The sequence below is a fragment of the Primulina huaijiensis genome, chromosome 12 (assembly GCF_012295235.1).
Source record: "Primulina huaijiensis isolate GDHJ02 chromosome 12, ASM1229523v2, whole genome shotgun sequence".
Lineage (NCBI taxonomy): Eukaryota > Viridiplantae > Streptophyta > Magnoliopsida > Lamiales > Gesneriaceae > Primulina > Primulina huaijiensis.
In genome coordinates, this window is record NC_133317.1 from 9402961 (window position 1) to 9420033 (window position 17073).

Here is a 17073-nt window from a genome sequence, read left to right on the forward strand (position 1 = left end):
ATTTTAGTGTTAACAAAAGAAATTTAATCAAGAAAAATGACATAATTCTGTTTAAATATAATTTAATGATATAATCAGGTTAATTTCTAAAAAAATTATAAAAAATAGTTATCTTACTCGTTTGACTGATCGATCCAATTCATATTTATAATAAAAAAATAATATTTTTTATATAAAAAATATTATTTTTTTCATGATTCATGTCGCATCAAATATTTGTCTTAAAAAATTAACTTGTGAAATCATCTCACGGATTTTTTTTTTGTTATATAAATGTGTATATATTGAATTATTTTTAAAAAAAAAAAGAAAAAACATTCCACTTAATTAACATCTTCTTGCAAAATTTTTGTTTTTTTAGATGAAAAACATGAATACAAGTCATACAAATTTTTTTTTTACCTATATAAGTCATACATTTTGATATTGTGATTATTAGGATTTTGGGATATTTAATATTTTTATTGGATCTTTTAGTTATTTTACTAATTTTTAACTGATACACTTAAATATCATTCTTTGCAATTTTATTTTTTTTTTCAAGAATAAACTTAAATAGCTGATATGTTATAACACATTATGTTTTTTTTAAAAAAAAATTTTATCGTCCATATACGTAAGTGTGTGTAACAAACTACATTATATTTTATAATTAATCAATATTCCGAATTTGAAAATGAAAGGTAATTAGAATAAAACTTTATTGATGCTGCTTGTACTAATAAAAGATACAAAAGTTATAATTTCAAAAAATTATATATATATTCTGATAAATAATTGTGGAATTTAATATATGTGTAGCTATATTTTCTAATGTTGGTAACATATATATAATTTAAAACTATTTCTTAGAATTTAGTATTTTATATATTATGAAATATTATTTTAAGATTGAAAAGTATGCTATGTGAATATATAATGTAACGTTCGTGTGTCGATGCCAAATTAAAATAATTTGACCAAAATACGTTTTTTTTTTTTTTAGTTAACCCAATTCGTTATTTTAAAGGGCTAAAAATCCCTGGTGCATAGGGGTGATCAAAATTTCTCAAAAACTGTCCTAATTAGGGGTGATATACCGTATGATATCGTACCGAAAATCATATACCGTATACCGTACTGAAAATTACGGTATTAGAAAATTCATACCGATACCGTACTGAAAATTTCGGTACGCCGATTTTCGTTATACCAAAAATTTCGGTACATATAACTAGCATATCGATTATACCGAAATTGTACGGTATACCGAGATTTCGGTATGACGTCGATATATACCGTTTTATCACGAAAAAAACCTTACAATTTAAAATTTTTATAAATTTATTGTTTTAAAATATTATATATTTTAAACTTTTTGTATATTTTTTCGGTATTCCGATATATACCGAAATTTTCAAATTGCATACCGTTACCGTACCGAAAAATTCAGTATTGTTACCGTACCGTACCGAAATCTTCGGTATACTGAAAATTCGATAAATTCGACATTTTTCGGTACGGTAATCTTGGTATACCGAAAATTCGATATTTTTTCTCACTCCTAGTCCTAATGATCAAACCAAATCGAATCATATCATTATATCTAATTTTCTAAAAATAAAACGTGGTTCCAAAAAATATATATAAGTTACTAAAAAAATCACTTTCACGTTATTATAATTCTTTTGTTAGTCGTCTTGTATTTCTAACTCTGAAAATTCTCTTAGCTTCTCATCTTTCCCAAAAATAAATTACAATACCGCTGTTATATTTTTTAAATAATCATAATCGTTCATTTCATATATAATCGTAGTGTTCTATTATATTTTCTTAGAGATTCATTGTTTTTGTTATTTTTATGTAAATTGATAGGTTTTGTATTTACTATTCACCTATATTGTTAATTTTATGTTTTAACTGAAAACCGCAACTTACAAAAATATTTGAAACGGGTTTGATTTTTAACTGCTCTTCTGATGGGATGAAAGGAAGTGTTTTCTTTAAAAAAATATATACCTTGTCATAAATTAATTTTGTAATATCCCAACTTTTTATCATGTTATTGTTTTTGATGTTTTTATATGATTTTGTGTTAGAGCATATGATTATTGAATGTTTATGGTTTATTTTGATTATGATAATTTTATATGCTATTGGTGATTGAGTTTATGAGAAAATGGTTATTGTTTATGGTGATGTTTATTGAAATTGTAATAGAATGGTTATGGTTATGTTTATTAGAATGGTACAATTATGGTTATTGTTTTGGAGTTCTGTTTTATAATTGGTGATGGTTATGGAGGAGGATGAGTTTTGTTGTAATGGTTTTGTGGATGATTTGAGGATGTATTTGGATGTTTAATTTCATTGGTATTGCATGGCATGGGATGAGGAAGGATTTTAGGTGTGTTGGTGATGATATTGTGGTGCAGGCGTAGCGCCGGAGGGGCAGCACTGCTAGGCGTGCAGAGGCAGCGCGGCGCTGCCAGCGCTGCGGTGCTAGTCTGGGCGAAGTTGCTATTTGATAACGCGACTTTAAGCTTTGGAGAGGCTTTATAATACCTTGTCTAGAATATTCTACTCACTTCCTACTCTTTTCCTTTCTATTCCATCGATTCAAGCTTACCTCCCTCAAAGATTTTCTCTCCTTCCATTTACACTTCAAGTTCAAGAAGCATGCTAGATTTCTTAGCTTCCTCTACTAAGTTTCCAAGCTCTAAGGTAAGGATTCTATCTTTGGAGTTGTTAAGGGTTTGAGGTATTGAAGGTCTAAGTGAGATTGATGGATTCTTATAATTATTGGTGATGATTAATGGTTGAATTCATGTGTATTATTATAGGAATTCCTTCAAGATCATTTTAGCAACCAAGTGTTTGTTGGGTTGTAAGTAGAAACTTTCAATTGTGCTCACATGATATATATATATATATGTGTGTGTGTGTGTGTGTGTGTGTGTGTGTGTGTGTGTGTGTGTGTGTGTGTACAAAAGTCATTTTGATTGATGCCTAGTTCCTATGTTCTTGATATAATTGTTGTTATGTATCCATTGATCAAGAATTTTCATTAAATTCATTGATAAAGGAGCTAGTAATCCATTGTGTCTATCAAGTGTTTGTTCAATTGCCTCATTAAAGTCCCTATAATTAAAGCCAATTATTAATAGTAATTACATGCATGTCATTGACCAATTTTATGATTATGAGTATCTCTCACAGTTTTGATATTTATATCATAGAGATACTACTCACAGGTCACAGGTCACAGAACTATCAATTCCTTTTCTTTAATTCATGTCACGAGATACCATCTATATTGCCTTGATATTTATTTTTCATTGAAGATGGTATCATTCAATTTTCATTGTCATTGCTATAGCCATGTTTCAAGTCAAGCCTATGTATATGTATTTGTTATTTACAGCTTTCTACTTACTGAGTTTTATCTCATTCCAGTTAATGTCATGTGATGCACGTGACAAGAAAGAATGAAATGGGTTGTCCAGGCGGAAGAAGTCATATGGCATGAAGATGGGAAACTTTTGGCACGTAAAAATTATTTTATTGGGTTGAATTTTGGATAGATATAGGTGTTATAGTATGCAAATTTTTGGGAAATGACTTATATATTTTGTTGATGATATTTGAATTATGGTTTAGTGCTAAAATTTAAAAATGCTTATATCAAAGTTTAGTTAAGTTTTGTTAATATGAAGGTCATTTTGTTATGTTTTCCTTTAAAAAATAATGCTTACGTGCATGTTATTTCTTTAAGTTTAAATGTCATGGGTGTGGAGTGTTTCAAACTTCAATATACAAACTAATTTAAAATATATCTTCTTTATAGATATGATGAGAACTTGTAATTCACTTGGAACGAAAATGAAATTTTATTTTATTTTAAAAATATTTAAATGTATATCTATTTTCACTTAACTACATCATTTTTCTTTTTCTACTTTTTTATTTTTACTTTGAAAATAATCGTCCATCATCCATTCCAATAAGATATAACGATTGATCTGCCATCAAGTCTCATCGATTCAAGACAATTGTCTTAGCACACATCAAGGTGTCATGATAATCTTCTCCCAAGATACAACTACTTCAGCTTCAGCTTCAGCTTATAATAATAGCAATATAAATCACAATTTCTACAATAAAAAATATCGCAAACTCTCAAATGAATAGAAACAACACATTTCAATGAGGATATGAGGGCTTTTTAACAGTTTGTGGTACTTATTTTAATGATTTAATAAAATGAAGTTGAAATGTAGGTGTTATGAAACTAAAAGTATCACACCAATAAGATTGATTTGATAAGACTACCGCCTAAATAATTATTCAGTGACATTAGTAAACACATGTACTGCTATTTTTCTTTCTCTATAAATCGAATAGCTGTGCATAGAATTTTTTCATCCTCTCCTCTTCATTCATCTTTTAATTCGTAAATTCTCGTAAATTTTTTATTTTTTTTTTTGTTCAACATTTCACGGCAATTTTTAATTAACTTGAAGTTTTTTGTGTTTTTGTAGGTAAATTTTTGTTCCATCTTCAATATAATATATGTATATTAATATAACGGTAAATTTGTGAAAAATCCATCTGCACATTTTTTAATTAAAATTCAATATATCACTACAATTTTTTAAGAATCAGTACCTGACAATAATATAATTTTAGTTTAACTCCCTACAAACACAAAGTTACAATTTTGCCCTTTTATTATTTAAAAAATATATAATTTTATCCACAAAAATTACACATGTTTTCTTCATCTAAAATATAATTTTAAACAAAATTTTATTTCTCAATTATCATGGAATAAGAGTAAATACTTATTTTGACATACAAAGTACCTATTATGGGATTTCGGATACTTGATTTCGCTATTTGAATACTCTAAATGTATAAGAAAATACTATATTTTCGAGTAATCACCACAAATTCAGTCATTTTCGGTCTTTTCGTGAAAAATGAATTGTGATAACTTATTCATGTCATTTTATTTTTTTTTAAAAAAAAAAAACATAATTCACCACTTATCATGAAATAAGAATATATATTTATTTTGACCTACAAAGTACCTATTTTAGAGTTGCGAATGCATAATTTGGCTATTTGAATACTCCAAATTCGTAAGAAAGTACTGGATCTTCGAGCATTGAAATTGCGTTAGGATGACTTATTCATGTCATCTAATTTTTAAAAAAACACAGTTTCTCACTAATCATGGAATTAGAAAATTACTTTTTTTGACCGATAAAATACCTATTTTGGGTTCCAGATATTTGATTTAGGTATCTGAATACTTCAAATGTGTAAGAAAATACTCGAGTTTAAATAATATTAAGTTACTTTTGATTATGTCATTTGTGAAGTTAAAATGTGATACTTAAATTGGTACAAAGAGTATCTAATTAGAGTCAACAAATACATGATATTACTCCCTAGATACTCATATCCAATTATTTGGGGATGTCAAAATATAGTTTGAAGTTAATATTGAGTGGCACTTATGATGACATTAATGAAGTAAAAAATTTGATACCTAAACTAATACAAATAAGACATAATTTGATTCCACAAATACAAAGATGTGGTATCTAAATTGATATAAATAGTACCTAATTCGATCCTACGCATACTTGATTTTACCATTTGAAGACTCAATTTTGATTATTTTGGCATATAAAAAAATATTTCAAGTAATATTGAGTGACTTTAGATGTGTCGTTTGTGAAGTTAAAATGTGATACCTAAATTGGTATAAATGCGAGAAAAATCTTTGTTTCCTTGTTTAGAGTCCTAATTATTTTGGTAACTATATTTGATATCTTTTTGAGTATGTAAACATGTTTTGGACGAATTTCGAAGACTATTCAGATTATTCATTGAGTTTATATAATAGTTTTGAGCTTTCTCTCAACTCTTTCAAGGCTTTTGCTTTTTTTTCCAAAATCAAACTTATCAAAGTTTTACTTTGTGGCGTTTATCGATCGTTTCTTACATGGATTGTCAAAGACGAGTTTTTTGAAGGCTCGTTTGAGTGTCGGTTGTTCTTGTGATCATTTATTACTAAACCACGTAGTTTAGGGGTGAAGATCGCGCAATACTTGATTCAAAAGGTCGGGACACACAACAACGATTCATGTTCGTTATTGAATTGAGGACGTGGTTCGAATTTAATCGTGTTTGATTTTCTTGCGTAAGAGGATTCATATCATTTGGTATCTGAGTTTTGGATCATTGAATTCAAGTAAGTATTTTGTTCTTAAATTTTCAAATCTGTATAATTCCTTCGTTTGTTTGCAGATCTGCTTTGTCTATCGTTTTTCGTCTTTTTCGTGAATCTGTTATTCTCGAAATTTTGTGAATTTTTTTCTTGGGATTTTCGAGTTGCACAATCACCGTTGTGCCAATAAAAAAAATACAAAAAATCCGAAAATTTGCTACAAATTTGTTTTAGTATTTTGTTCTATTCCTTTTTATGAGTCATATTCAAGTGTCTCTCAGAGTAAAAATAAAAAAATTTCAAATTTCTCGTCTACACAGTCCAAATGAGTCGATCACAATTGTTCGCGAGTTTAACTTGATTGTTTGATATATACAAATACAAAGCTTGAGCACACCTTCGAGAGAACTATCAAATTCGAGTGAAAACACTTGAGTGCGAGCATTATTTATTTGGAGTGAACGGTGAGTATTTGCATTGAGAAAAAAAATAGAGAGGATAGACGAGCGAATTTTCTTTGGAGTGACCGTGAGTATTCGAGTGAGGAATATCTTTTATTTCTACTAATGTTTTCTTGCATGTACAATGTCCGAAAGAAAAAATTGAGAAGGAGGTAGGAGATAGTTTAAACCAATTGTTGTCTAAGGTTCAAATGGAAGCGTTGTTCGGCCATTTCACTAGGATGATGAGGGTCGAGTTGGAGCCGTTACATGAGAGGATGAGTAGGCTTGAAGTTAGTACTTGTGGAAATAAATCTAAGCCTAAAGATTTGGTTAAAGGAGAAGAAGAGGAGGGATATGATTTGGAGGGAGACGAGGAGAGCCAAAACGAGAATTGGGGTAGGAACGAACGAGGTAGAGGGTTTGGTAAAGGAAGAAGAGAAGCCGTACGGGGTAGATACGATATTGGGAATAAGGAAGTTGGTAACATAAGTAGTATTAAGATGAAGATTACATCGTTCCATGGGAACTCTGAACCTAAGGAATATTTAGAGTGAGAAAAGAGGATAGAATTTGTGTTTGAATGTCACCACTATTCCGAACAAAAAAAGGTTAGGTTGACGGTGGTTGAATTTCTAGACTACGCTCTCATTTGGTGGGATCTACTAGTGACCACTAGAATGAGATATAATGAGAGACCCATTGAAACTTGGGATGAGATGAAGAGGGTCATGAGGAAGAGGTTTGTACCCAGTCACTACTATAGATAAATGTTTAAGATGCTACGAACTTTGAGACAAGAAGTAAAGAGTGTCGAGGACTACTATAAAGAGTTTGAAGTAGTCATGATTAGGGCAAATATAGAGAAGGATAGTGAGGTGACAAGGGCCCGTTTTCTTTGTGGTTTGAACAGAGAGATTCAAGACCAAATAGAGCTTAGGCACTATTTGGATCTAGACGAGATGGTGCAAATGGCCACAAAGGTAGAGCAATAATTCAAGAGGCGAGGGGTTGACCGCACCAATCAAACTAGGAGTTCGTCATCTTCTTGGCGACCAAATGCGGTGAGACGTGAAGAGAGTAAGGTGAAGACCAAACCCAAGACTGAGACCAAGCAAGAGACGTCTAAACAAGGAGAACAAGGTAAATCTAAAACTCATCTTAATCGTTCTAGAGATATTAAATGTTTTAGGTGTCAAGAGTTGGTCATATTGCTAGCCAATGTCCTAATAAGAGGGTAATGATATTGAATGGCTATGGTGAATATGATTCTCAAAGTGAGAGTGATGATGAGGGTGGTGATGATGAGATGCCTGCATTAGAGGATCTTGATGAGGGATGCGAAGCAGTTGTAGGTGAAGCACTAGTGACTAGGCGGATCATGAGTGCCCAAGTCAAGGAAGAGGAGGCTAAACAAAGAGAGAACTTGTTCCATACTAGGTTTTTCGTAAATCAAAAGGTTTGCAACATGATCATAAATGGGGGAAGTTGTACTAATGTGGCTACACTTGCGAAAGAAAAGGTTTCCCGAGAAGCGACGTTCGAAGCTTTTACCTAGAGGTGATGGACCATTTCAAGTCCTTGAAAGGATCAATGACAAAGCCTACAAACTCGATCAGCCAGGTGAGTATAATATCAGTTCTACTTTTAATTTTAGTGATCTTTCGTTGTTTGATATAGGCGATGAACAAGATTTGAGGACAAATCCTTTTCAAGAAGGGAAGATGATGCGATCACGGATGGTCCAGCTCCAAGTAATGCATGGGATCCTTTACAGTTGTCGGAGGGACCAATTACGAGAGGACGACTAAAGAGATTCAAGGAGGCACTTCTTAGAATCATGAGCAATCAGGAAGGGCTTAAAAGCGAGGTGCAAAGTGTTGAAGGGTTCGTGATGCATGAGAGTAAGTTTGGGAGTCATAGGAACGTTATTCGAGCGATAAATGATGAGGAGTCCAGAAGCATCGGTGCCCGAGCGACCAAATCTTACCGCTCGAGCGCCAAAACTCCAGAACACTCGACGCTCGAGCGGTCAAATCCTACCGCCTGAGCGCATCCTGCTGCGAGAAAAATCTTTGTTTCCTTGTTTAGAGTCCTAATTATTTGATAACTAGATTTGATATTTTTTTGAGTATGTAAACATGTTTTGGACGAATTTTGAAGATAATTCAAATTATTCATTGAGTTTATATAATAGTTTTGAGTTTTCTCTTAACTCTTTCAATGCTTTTGTTTTGTTTTCAAAATCAAACTTATCAAAGTTTTACTTTGTGGCGTTTGTCGCTCGTTTCTTACACGGATTGTCAAAGACGAGTTCTTTGAAGGTTCGTTTGAATGCCGATTGTTCTTTGTGATCGTTTATTATTAAACCACGTAGTTTAGGGGTGAAGATTGCGCAATACTTGATTCAAAAGGTATGGACACACAACAAATATCCTTGTTCGTTATTGAATTGAGGATGTGATTCGAATTTAATCGTGTTTGCTTTTCTTGCGTAAGAGGATTCATATCAGCTATAGTTGACAATATTTCTCTTCTTCTATTTTCAAAGTTTTCAACAAATTGAATATCATCATCATTGTCTGACAATGAAGATGAGCTAGATGAGTTTGCATCAAATAGAGAATACGAATTGATTTTTTTACTTAGAAAGAAGGTAAAATCTGTAGGAAAATATGATACTATAGTTACATTATATAGATGTGCCTTTGATTGGTGATGAGTTATTTTTGTAGCTGAGTTTGGTAGATGCATTTTGGACTGATAAATGAGTTTGGACTGATATATATGTTTTTTTACTAGTATATGAGTTTGGTAGATGCATTTTGAGTTGGTAGATGAGTTTGGTATATGTGTTTTTGACTGGTAGAAGAGTTTTGACTGATAGATACGTTTTTGACTAGTATATGAGTTTGATAGATGTGTGTGAGTTTGGTAAATGCATTTTGGACTGGTAGATGTGTTTTTGACTGGTAGATGCATTTTCGACTGGTAGATGAGTTTGGTATATATGTTTTTTATTGGTAGATGAGTTTGGACTGGTAGATAAGTTTTGATTGACATATGAGTTTGGACTGGTAGATGCGCTTTTGACTGGTAGGTCACCTTCCCACTATAAATAACCTTCTTTGTTGGTTGATTAAATCATAAACATTACAATCTACAACTAAATAATCTCATTGTTCAAAGAAATTCAATAGACTCCACTTTCTGAACAAATAATTACGCTATTGAAGAAGATAAACTCTTGTGTCATGTTTATCTTGACATTTTGCAAAATCCTATTTTTGGTACAAACCAATCCAAAGATCGATTTTGGAGTCGTATTGAAGAAGCTTTCAATGCCGGAAAATCGAATAACATGCAAGTACACAATATCATATCATTGCAATGTCGCATGCAAGTTATCCTCCGTCCTGTTAGAAATTATGTGGATGTGTTAGTATAATTGAAAAGATGAAGCCGAGTGATGCATCTGAAGAAGATATTGTAATTATTTATTATTTTATTTACATGAAAACTCTAAGTCTATTTTTTTTATAGGAATAAGATATTTCTGTGCAGTTGAACATGGCAAAAGATTTAACGATGCAAGATAAAAAAAAAATTCATTAAAGTATTCAAGTTTGATCATGTTTGGCCTATAATGAAAGATATGGAGAAATTTTCGGCCAATGACAGTGCACCGATGCCAGTATCCAAACAACATGTCACAAATCTGGATTCATCACAGTCGGATACTCAAGAACCAGAATCTCCAATATCAGGTTCGCTTGCAGTAAATTCATTTTCAATTAATTTAAGTAGTGATAAGAATGCAGCTGGAATTCCATCTCAACGACCTCTTGGAGTGAAAAAATCCAAATTAAAGAAAAAAAGATAAGAAAATTTTTCGGAATTGATTTCTACGATGATGGAAGGACATTGCGAGCTTATCAATGTATTGCAATAGGGATCTACCGATATCCAACAAAATTATGATATTAAGATGTTAGCATTGAAAAATGACCAAAAAAGACTAGAAATTCGTCAACAACAAATAGAATTGGCTAAAATTCAAGAGGAGAATAAAGTTTTCTGTACATTAATCTAAGCACAATTGGCGATCCAAAAATGCGTCAAATTGTTCAAAACGAACAAGCAAGAATAATGCAAAAAAGAGATGAAGAACGTCGTCAACATGAGGGCAGCGCATTTGGAAAATATTTTGGTGATTTTGAAGGATCTGGATTTGGATCTAGATCCGATTTTCCAAATTATTGATGATTTTGTTTTTTTATCTTTTATTATATTCATATTTAAATTAAATGAATTCGAATTCGTATTTTTATTTTAACTGTGTGCTTGAATGTTTAAATATTATTCAATAAATTTGTGTGTTTGATGCTTAATTATAAAATTATTTAAAAATATATTTAAATATATATTTAATTAAATATTTTAATTTTTATGATTAAATATCTAATTATTAAAATAATATAATAAATATTATACTATTATTTAAATATATCTAATTATTAAAATAATATAATAATATTATATTATTATTTAAATAATATTAATAATAAATAAAAACAAAAAAAATAAAAAAAATAAAGAGAGGAGAAGAGGAAATGAAGCTATGTTGGAGAAGGTTTCCCTGCATCAAAATGACGTGCAGGGTTGGAGATGCCCTGAATAAATCATGAAAACGCCATTAAAAAACACAATTTCAAAACATTGTTCAATGGAAACTCGTTGCATTTGCGAAATTGTGCCACCGTCGCCTCCATATGTATTTGAGAAATAAATTTAATTTCAAAATGTTTTATTAAGAAAAATTAAGAACAGTTTTTAATTTTGATAAATGTTAAAAGAAATTGTTTTATTTTTAAACAAAAATATAGCATAAGAAAAAACCATAATTTTAACTTTTAATGAAGTATTTTTTAGAAAACAATTTTTGTAACCAAATAATATGTTATCTAATAAAAACACTTTTTTTAAAAAAAAATTAATATGTTAGTTTCTCCACCCAAACACACTTATTAGCCTTTTAAAAAAATAATAATTAAACTCAATATTAGATTAAAAAAATAATACTAATACAATCATATATGAAATAGCAATTTATTATAAATTTAATTATAATTGGATGGGGAAAAACATAGTGAAAATCACGGAACAATTAAAAAAATAGGATTAATACATAAAAGATTTAAAAAAGAAGGACTCTGACTTTTTTTAAAAAAAAGAAGGAGTTGACTCTTGATTATTATATTAAACCTTAATTGAACTGTCAACTTAATAAATTAATTGTTCTCTTCTCGTTTTTTCTCTTTCTTCTCAGTCGACCCGCTTCTTCCTCTTCGTTTCTGGGAAATTTGGGTTACCAGCTGTCCAAATGTAAAAATCTCATCTACCACATCAACGGCTGCCGCATTACATTAATTAAATAGTGTAAAAACCTCATCTACCATATCAACGGCTGCCGCATTACATTAAAGAGAAGTTGACAATCTGTTGTTGCTCATTCTTCAGATCTAGATCTACATCTATTGCCCGATTCTTCTGTATTTGAAGACCAAGTCGTCTCCTTTTGAAGAAAAAACACAGTAAGTTTTCTCCATTTCCATTGAACTCCATTCATTGTTTTCTTCGTGTAGCCATCTACCAAAATTAACCTCGCCGAAAATTAAGTCTGTCGTTGAAGAAGAATTTTTTTCCTCAACTTGGTCGACCAAGAAGAATTCCTTCTTGGTCGACCAAGAATGGAGTTTGGTCGACCAAGAAGAATTACCCTTGACCAAGAAGTATTCTTCTTGGTCGACCGAACAAATTTCGGGTGGACATAATGTTGTCTTTTTTTTATAATTATAATTTAATAAATTTTGTCCATTCTAATTATTATATGTTTTGTTGACTAATTATCATATGTTTTGGTGAATTTTGTAGATATGCCAACAGTTATTGTTGTTCATTTCGATGGGAAATGGGAAAACGAGGAGCTGGTATATAAATGGAATCCATGGCCCAATGCAAAGTTTGTTGCTATTCCAGTGGACGATGATATTTGTGATTTTGAAATTTTAAAAAGTGAACTATATAGAGCTGAAAAATTAGAAGATAATGTCATCTTGAGGATGAGTTATCTTCTAGATTTGCCGTGCAACATTCAACAAATTTACATAGAGAATGACCATGATTTGAAAGCATATTTTTATCTTGGTTGTCCGAGAAGTAGGCCAGTGCTTCAAGTTGAAATTGAACGTGCTGCTTCTGTTAATGTTTTTGATAATGTGCACGAAAGCAATTGCAATTTTATCGAACAGATACATTTTGATGATTATTTTCACTTGAATATTGTTTCTGTGGATGGTAATAATAGCACTGGCTTTTTCGACGAAGCACATAACGTGGATGCCATGCATGTGGATTGTAGTAACAAAGACGAGTTATATGATGAAGCATGTAATGACGCAAACGAGGTCGAGGCAAATCTTGTTGCAAGTGTTGCCGCAAATTTGGTTGCGGATGTAAATATTGATAATGACTCATTTTCATTCACTGATGGTTCAAACTTGTTTGTTGGTCAAGAATTTCCAAACCGAGAAGCAGTGAAAAAAGAGATAATTAGAATAAGTTTGGAAGCTTGCTTTGAATTTGAGACGGTTAAAAGTAGTCAAAAAGTGTACGCTGTAAAATGTGTAGTGTCTGATTGTAAGTGGAGAATCTGGACCTCAAAGATTAGGAATGATTCACATGCATTTTCTGTTCGGACATATTGCAATACACACACATGTGGTTTGACTGGGAGACGAAAAAGAATCCGTGGAACGAGTTCTGCTGTTGTTCGTGATATGTTGGTGGATAATTTCCAAGGTCATCCAGTTCCAATTGTACCAAAAGCGGTGATGGCGATGATGCGCAATAGTATGAATGCTGATATATCATACTACAAGGCTTGGAAAGGGAAAGAACTAGCAGACAATATGTTGAAAGGTGATCCTACGAAGAGTTTTGCTTTATTGACTTGTTATTTGCACATGGTTGAGCAGATGAATCGAGGAAGCGTAACATACATTTTTGTCGACGAGAAAAATCGATTCAAGTATATGTTTCTTGCCTTTGGTGCATGCGTCAGAGGATATCGAAATATGCGGAAAGTTGTATCAATTGATGGTACGTGGTTGAAGGGCAAGTATAATGGTGTTTTACTGGTGGCATCGGCACAAGATGGAAATTATCACCAATATCCTTTGGCGTGGGGAATCGTAGATGTCGAGTGTACTTCTTCGTGGAGTTTGTTTTTGACGAAGTTGTTAGAAATAGTACCAGACGAGGATGAATTGGTGATAATTTCAGGCAGCCATCAAGGAATCATTAAAGTCATATATAATGCACTTATTCACCCTTGTAACGAGTTTTAGCAAAATGGTCGATCATAACCTATGGTCGACCATTTGACTACATGGTCGACCATACAAACAAGGGTGGTCGACCATAATCTATTGGCTTTTTTACTTGGATGGTCGACCATGTGAGGTCGACCATACGTTATGGTAGACCTTTCATCGTCGACCATCAAAGTAAAAAAAAAAACCGTCGATTCACACACACAGCATACATAAATCACAAAAATGGACAAAAACACAGAAGCAACAAATCGAAATAAACGCGAATCTTACCACATTTTCGTTTGTCATTCCTTCGATTGAGTAAGCGTCGGCTTGAGGGAAGGGTTTTTCGAGAATTTTATGGGAACGGTCGGAGAGCTTTTGAAATTTTTTTCGAAAATAGCTATGGATGTTTAATCGGGGATAATTAGGGAAAATGGGCGTGTTTAGAGATTTTAAACTTAAAACGTAAGTACAGATAATTTTAATCATGAATCTTTTTTTTTAAAAAAATCACAATATAGTCCTTTTTTGCCTAATTTTTACTCATTTCTGATTCCTCTTCGTATTGTTTTGCACCTTACTGTTCATTAGCTAGAGCTAAGAAAGAGCAACAATGGCCGCCGACGGCTCTGCAAACCCTTCCCCTGCTCCCAAAATCCTTTTAGCGAAACCCGGACTCGTCACCTCCGGAAAATTTAACCGCGGCGGCGCAGATGAGGAGGCCGCGCTACGCTCGCGCCTTTCCTCTATTGCTTCACTCAACCTCTTGTCAGATACCTGGGATCTCCAGATCGATCGACTTTTACCAGTAAGTTCTCTTTCTTCCTCAAAAACACACTCGGTTCGCAGTAGTATTTCGTGGGTGGGTTTTCGATTTTATCTGATATTTTTTGGGGCCTTGTGATTATTGTGCAGTTTCTGACGGAAAACGCGGAGTTTACTGTGGTGGGTGTGATTGGTCCTCCCGGGGTCGGGAAATCGACCATTTTGAATGAAATATATGGTTCTGATTCTTCCTCACCTGGTATGTGTGTGTAGTGTTGTTCTTCCGGGATAATCAATGTCTCTTGCATTGAATCTTGGCAGCGCTACTGTAATTTGATATTTAATGCAAATTGTGGCTCGTGCTTGAGTAATTTGTATGCAGGTATGATGTCTCCTTTTGGGGTAGAATCAGAGGAAACAAGGGCAATGGCAAGGCATTGTACTGTCGGGATCGAACCGAGGATTTCTTCGGAGAGGATTATACTTCTTGACACACAGGTTGAGAAATTGGTTGTTTCCATTGGGTTTAGTTTTTTTATTGCACGAAGTTTATAGACTGTCAGGAGTTGCATTTTCAGAGATTGTGTGATTAGCTGCTTACGGTTATCTATCTTGTGCAGCCTGTATTTAGTCCCTCTGTTTTAGCAGAGATGATTCGGCCCGATGGGTCGTCTACGCTCTCTGTAATCAGTGGAGAATCTCTATCTGCGGAATTAGCTCATGAAGTGATGAGTATCCAGGTAATCATGTTGAAATGTTCCACTTAGGAAGTTTTGTACCATAACGCATTATTTGATCTATTTTCCTCAAGTCCAGCTTGGCATCTTCAGCATTGCTAAGTTATTTTGAATTCATTGAAAAGATCTTGAAGGGAACATTTTTGTTTAATCTGCTGCAAGGAATTATTGTAGCTTGGCATTCTCCTCGCATCTATTTGTCATGTAATCATCGTGGTGTCCAATGGAGTTCGTGATGCTAGCATGTGGCGCTTGATGTTAACGGTATCCGTTTCTTCCACATTTCTGTATCGTTAACTTTGTGAAAATGCACTTTTTTTCTCAGGTGATTTTTTTTAGCAGTTCTCTGGTGATTGTTGTTCTATCATAAGTTGGCCATTATCGTTTGAGAATTGGTTTATATTTACGGGAGTTTGTCTACGGCTATAAATTTAGTTAGTCATCATCCTTTGATGTATTGATCCACTGGCATGATTAAGTAACGTCATTGCTTTCATCTAGGTGGATTTGTTGAAACATGGCATACCAGACCCATCTTGTGTGATGCATTCACATCCACAGAGCTCGAGCAACTTCGATAAACTTCCACATGGTGGGGAAGAATACATTGCCACTCCAATTTTTGTACACACGAGGTGAGTTGATATAATCTCTTTCCACTTGCAGACATTGCCGCAAATGAATAACAATCAAGATAACCGACTCACAACAAATGTGAGCGTTTCTTTTCGGTATTTTGATCTGGACTTAGGATAAACATCGATTAAGATATTTCTCATTTCATTTGTTCGTAGGATTCGTGACCGAGATATCACCCCACGTAATTTTCTAAAAATGAAAAAGGCGCTTGCGGAGTGTTTTCGCTCTTCTTCATTCCTAAGATCAGAAGGCCAGAAAGATGGATCTAAGGAGTCTCAATCCTCAGCCACAGCTTTTGAAAATCTCAAAGATTCGAGTTCGGACCTGAAGTTGTTTCTTGTGCCATCCCAAGATAAAGATGACTCCTCAAGGCCACAATATGAAAGCTATATGTGCGCTCTATGGAAAATAAGGGATCAGGTTACTCTATCTCTAATCTTCATTACTATGCAAACTTAAATATTTGAACTAAATCGAAGCATTACCCTTTCTAGCTTTTTTAGAGAAAGTACCCACTAAAATTTGCAGGTTTTGTCCATGAGTGGCCCATCATTTTTGAGGACCGTATCTGAACGTGATTGGTTGAAGAATTCTGCCAAGATATGGGAATTCATTAAGAACTCCCCAACAGTTGGTGATTATTGCACGACACTTAAGAGCTCTTGCCTATTTAGGAAATCGTAGCTTTGTTTCTGCGTGCCCGGAAACAGAGATGCTGTTATTTTTTCTTGTAAACTAGGTCTACACTTTTATTTATCAATGGATTCAGGAGCACCAACTTATGTTTGCATGGTCCAAGCTAGTTGAATAGTAGTTAATTTTTTCGTAGTCAAGGGCATACTCAAATTTTGTAAGCTCAAAAATAAAAAATGGGACAGTTTTTAAGATCTTAT

The 17073-nt window shown here is 32.9% G+C and overlaps 1 protein-coding gene across 2 annotated transcripts; it reads left to right on the plus strand.

Moving 5' to 3' along the window:
• The first annotated feature begins 14583 nt into the window (after nt 1-14583).
• On the plus strand, nt 14584-17012 carry LOC140989602 (uncharacterized). 2 transcript variants are annotated; one of them, XM_073458880.1, is made up of 9 exons: nt 14584-14847; nt 14955-15063; nt 15187-15302; nt 15425-15544; nt 15716-15805; nt 16043-16176; nt 16336-16600; nt 16709-16910; nt 16995-17012. In XM_073458880.1, exons 1-8 carry the CDS (start codon nt 14653-14655, stop codon nt 16862-16864), a joined length of 1185 nt encoding a protein of 394 aa, XP_073314981.1. In that variant the 5' UTR covers nt 14584-14652; the 3' UTR covers nt 16865-16910; nt 16995-17012. The 2 variants fall into 2 exon arrangements, with proteins under 2 accessions (XP_073314981.1, XP_073314980.1); XM_073458879.1 differs by lacking the exon at nt 16995-17012 and having other exon boundaries at nt 16709-16966.
• The last annotated feature ends 61 nt before the right edge of the window (nt 17013-17073 follow it).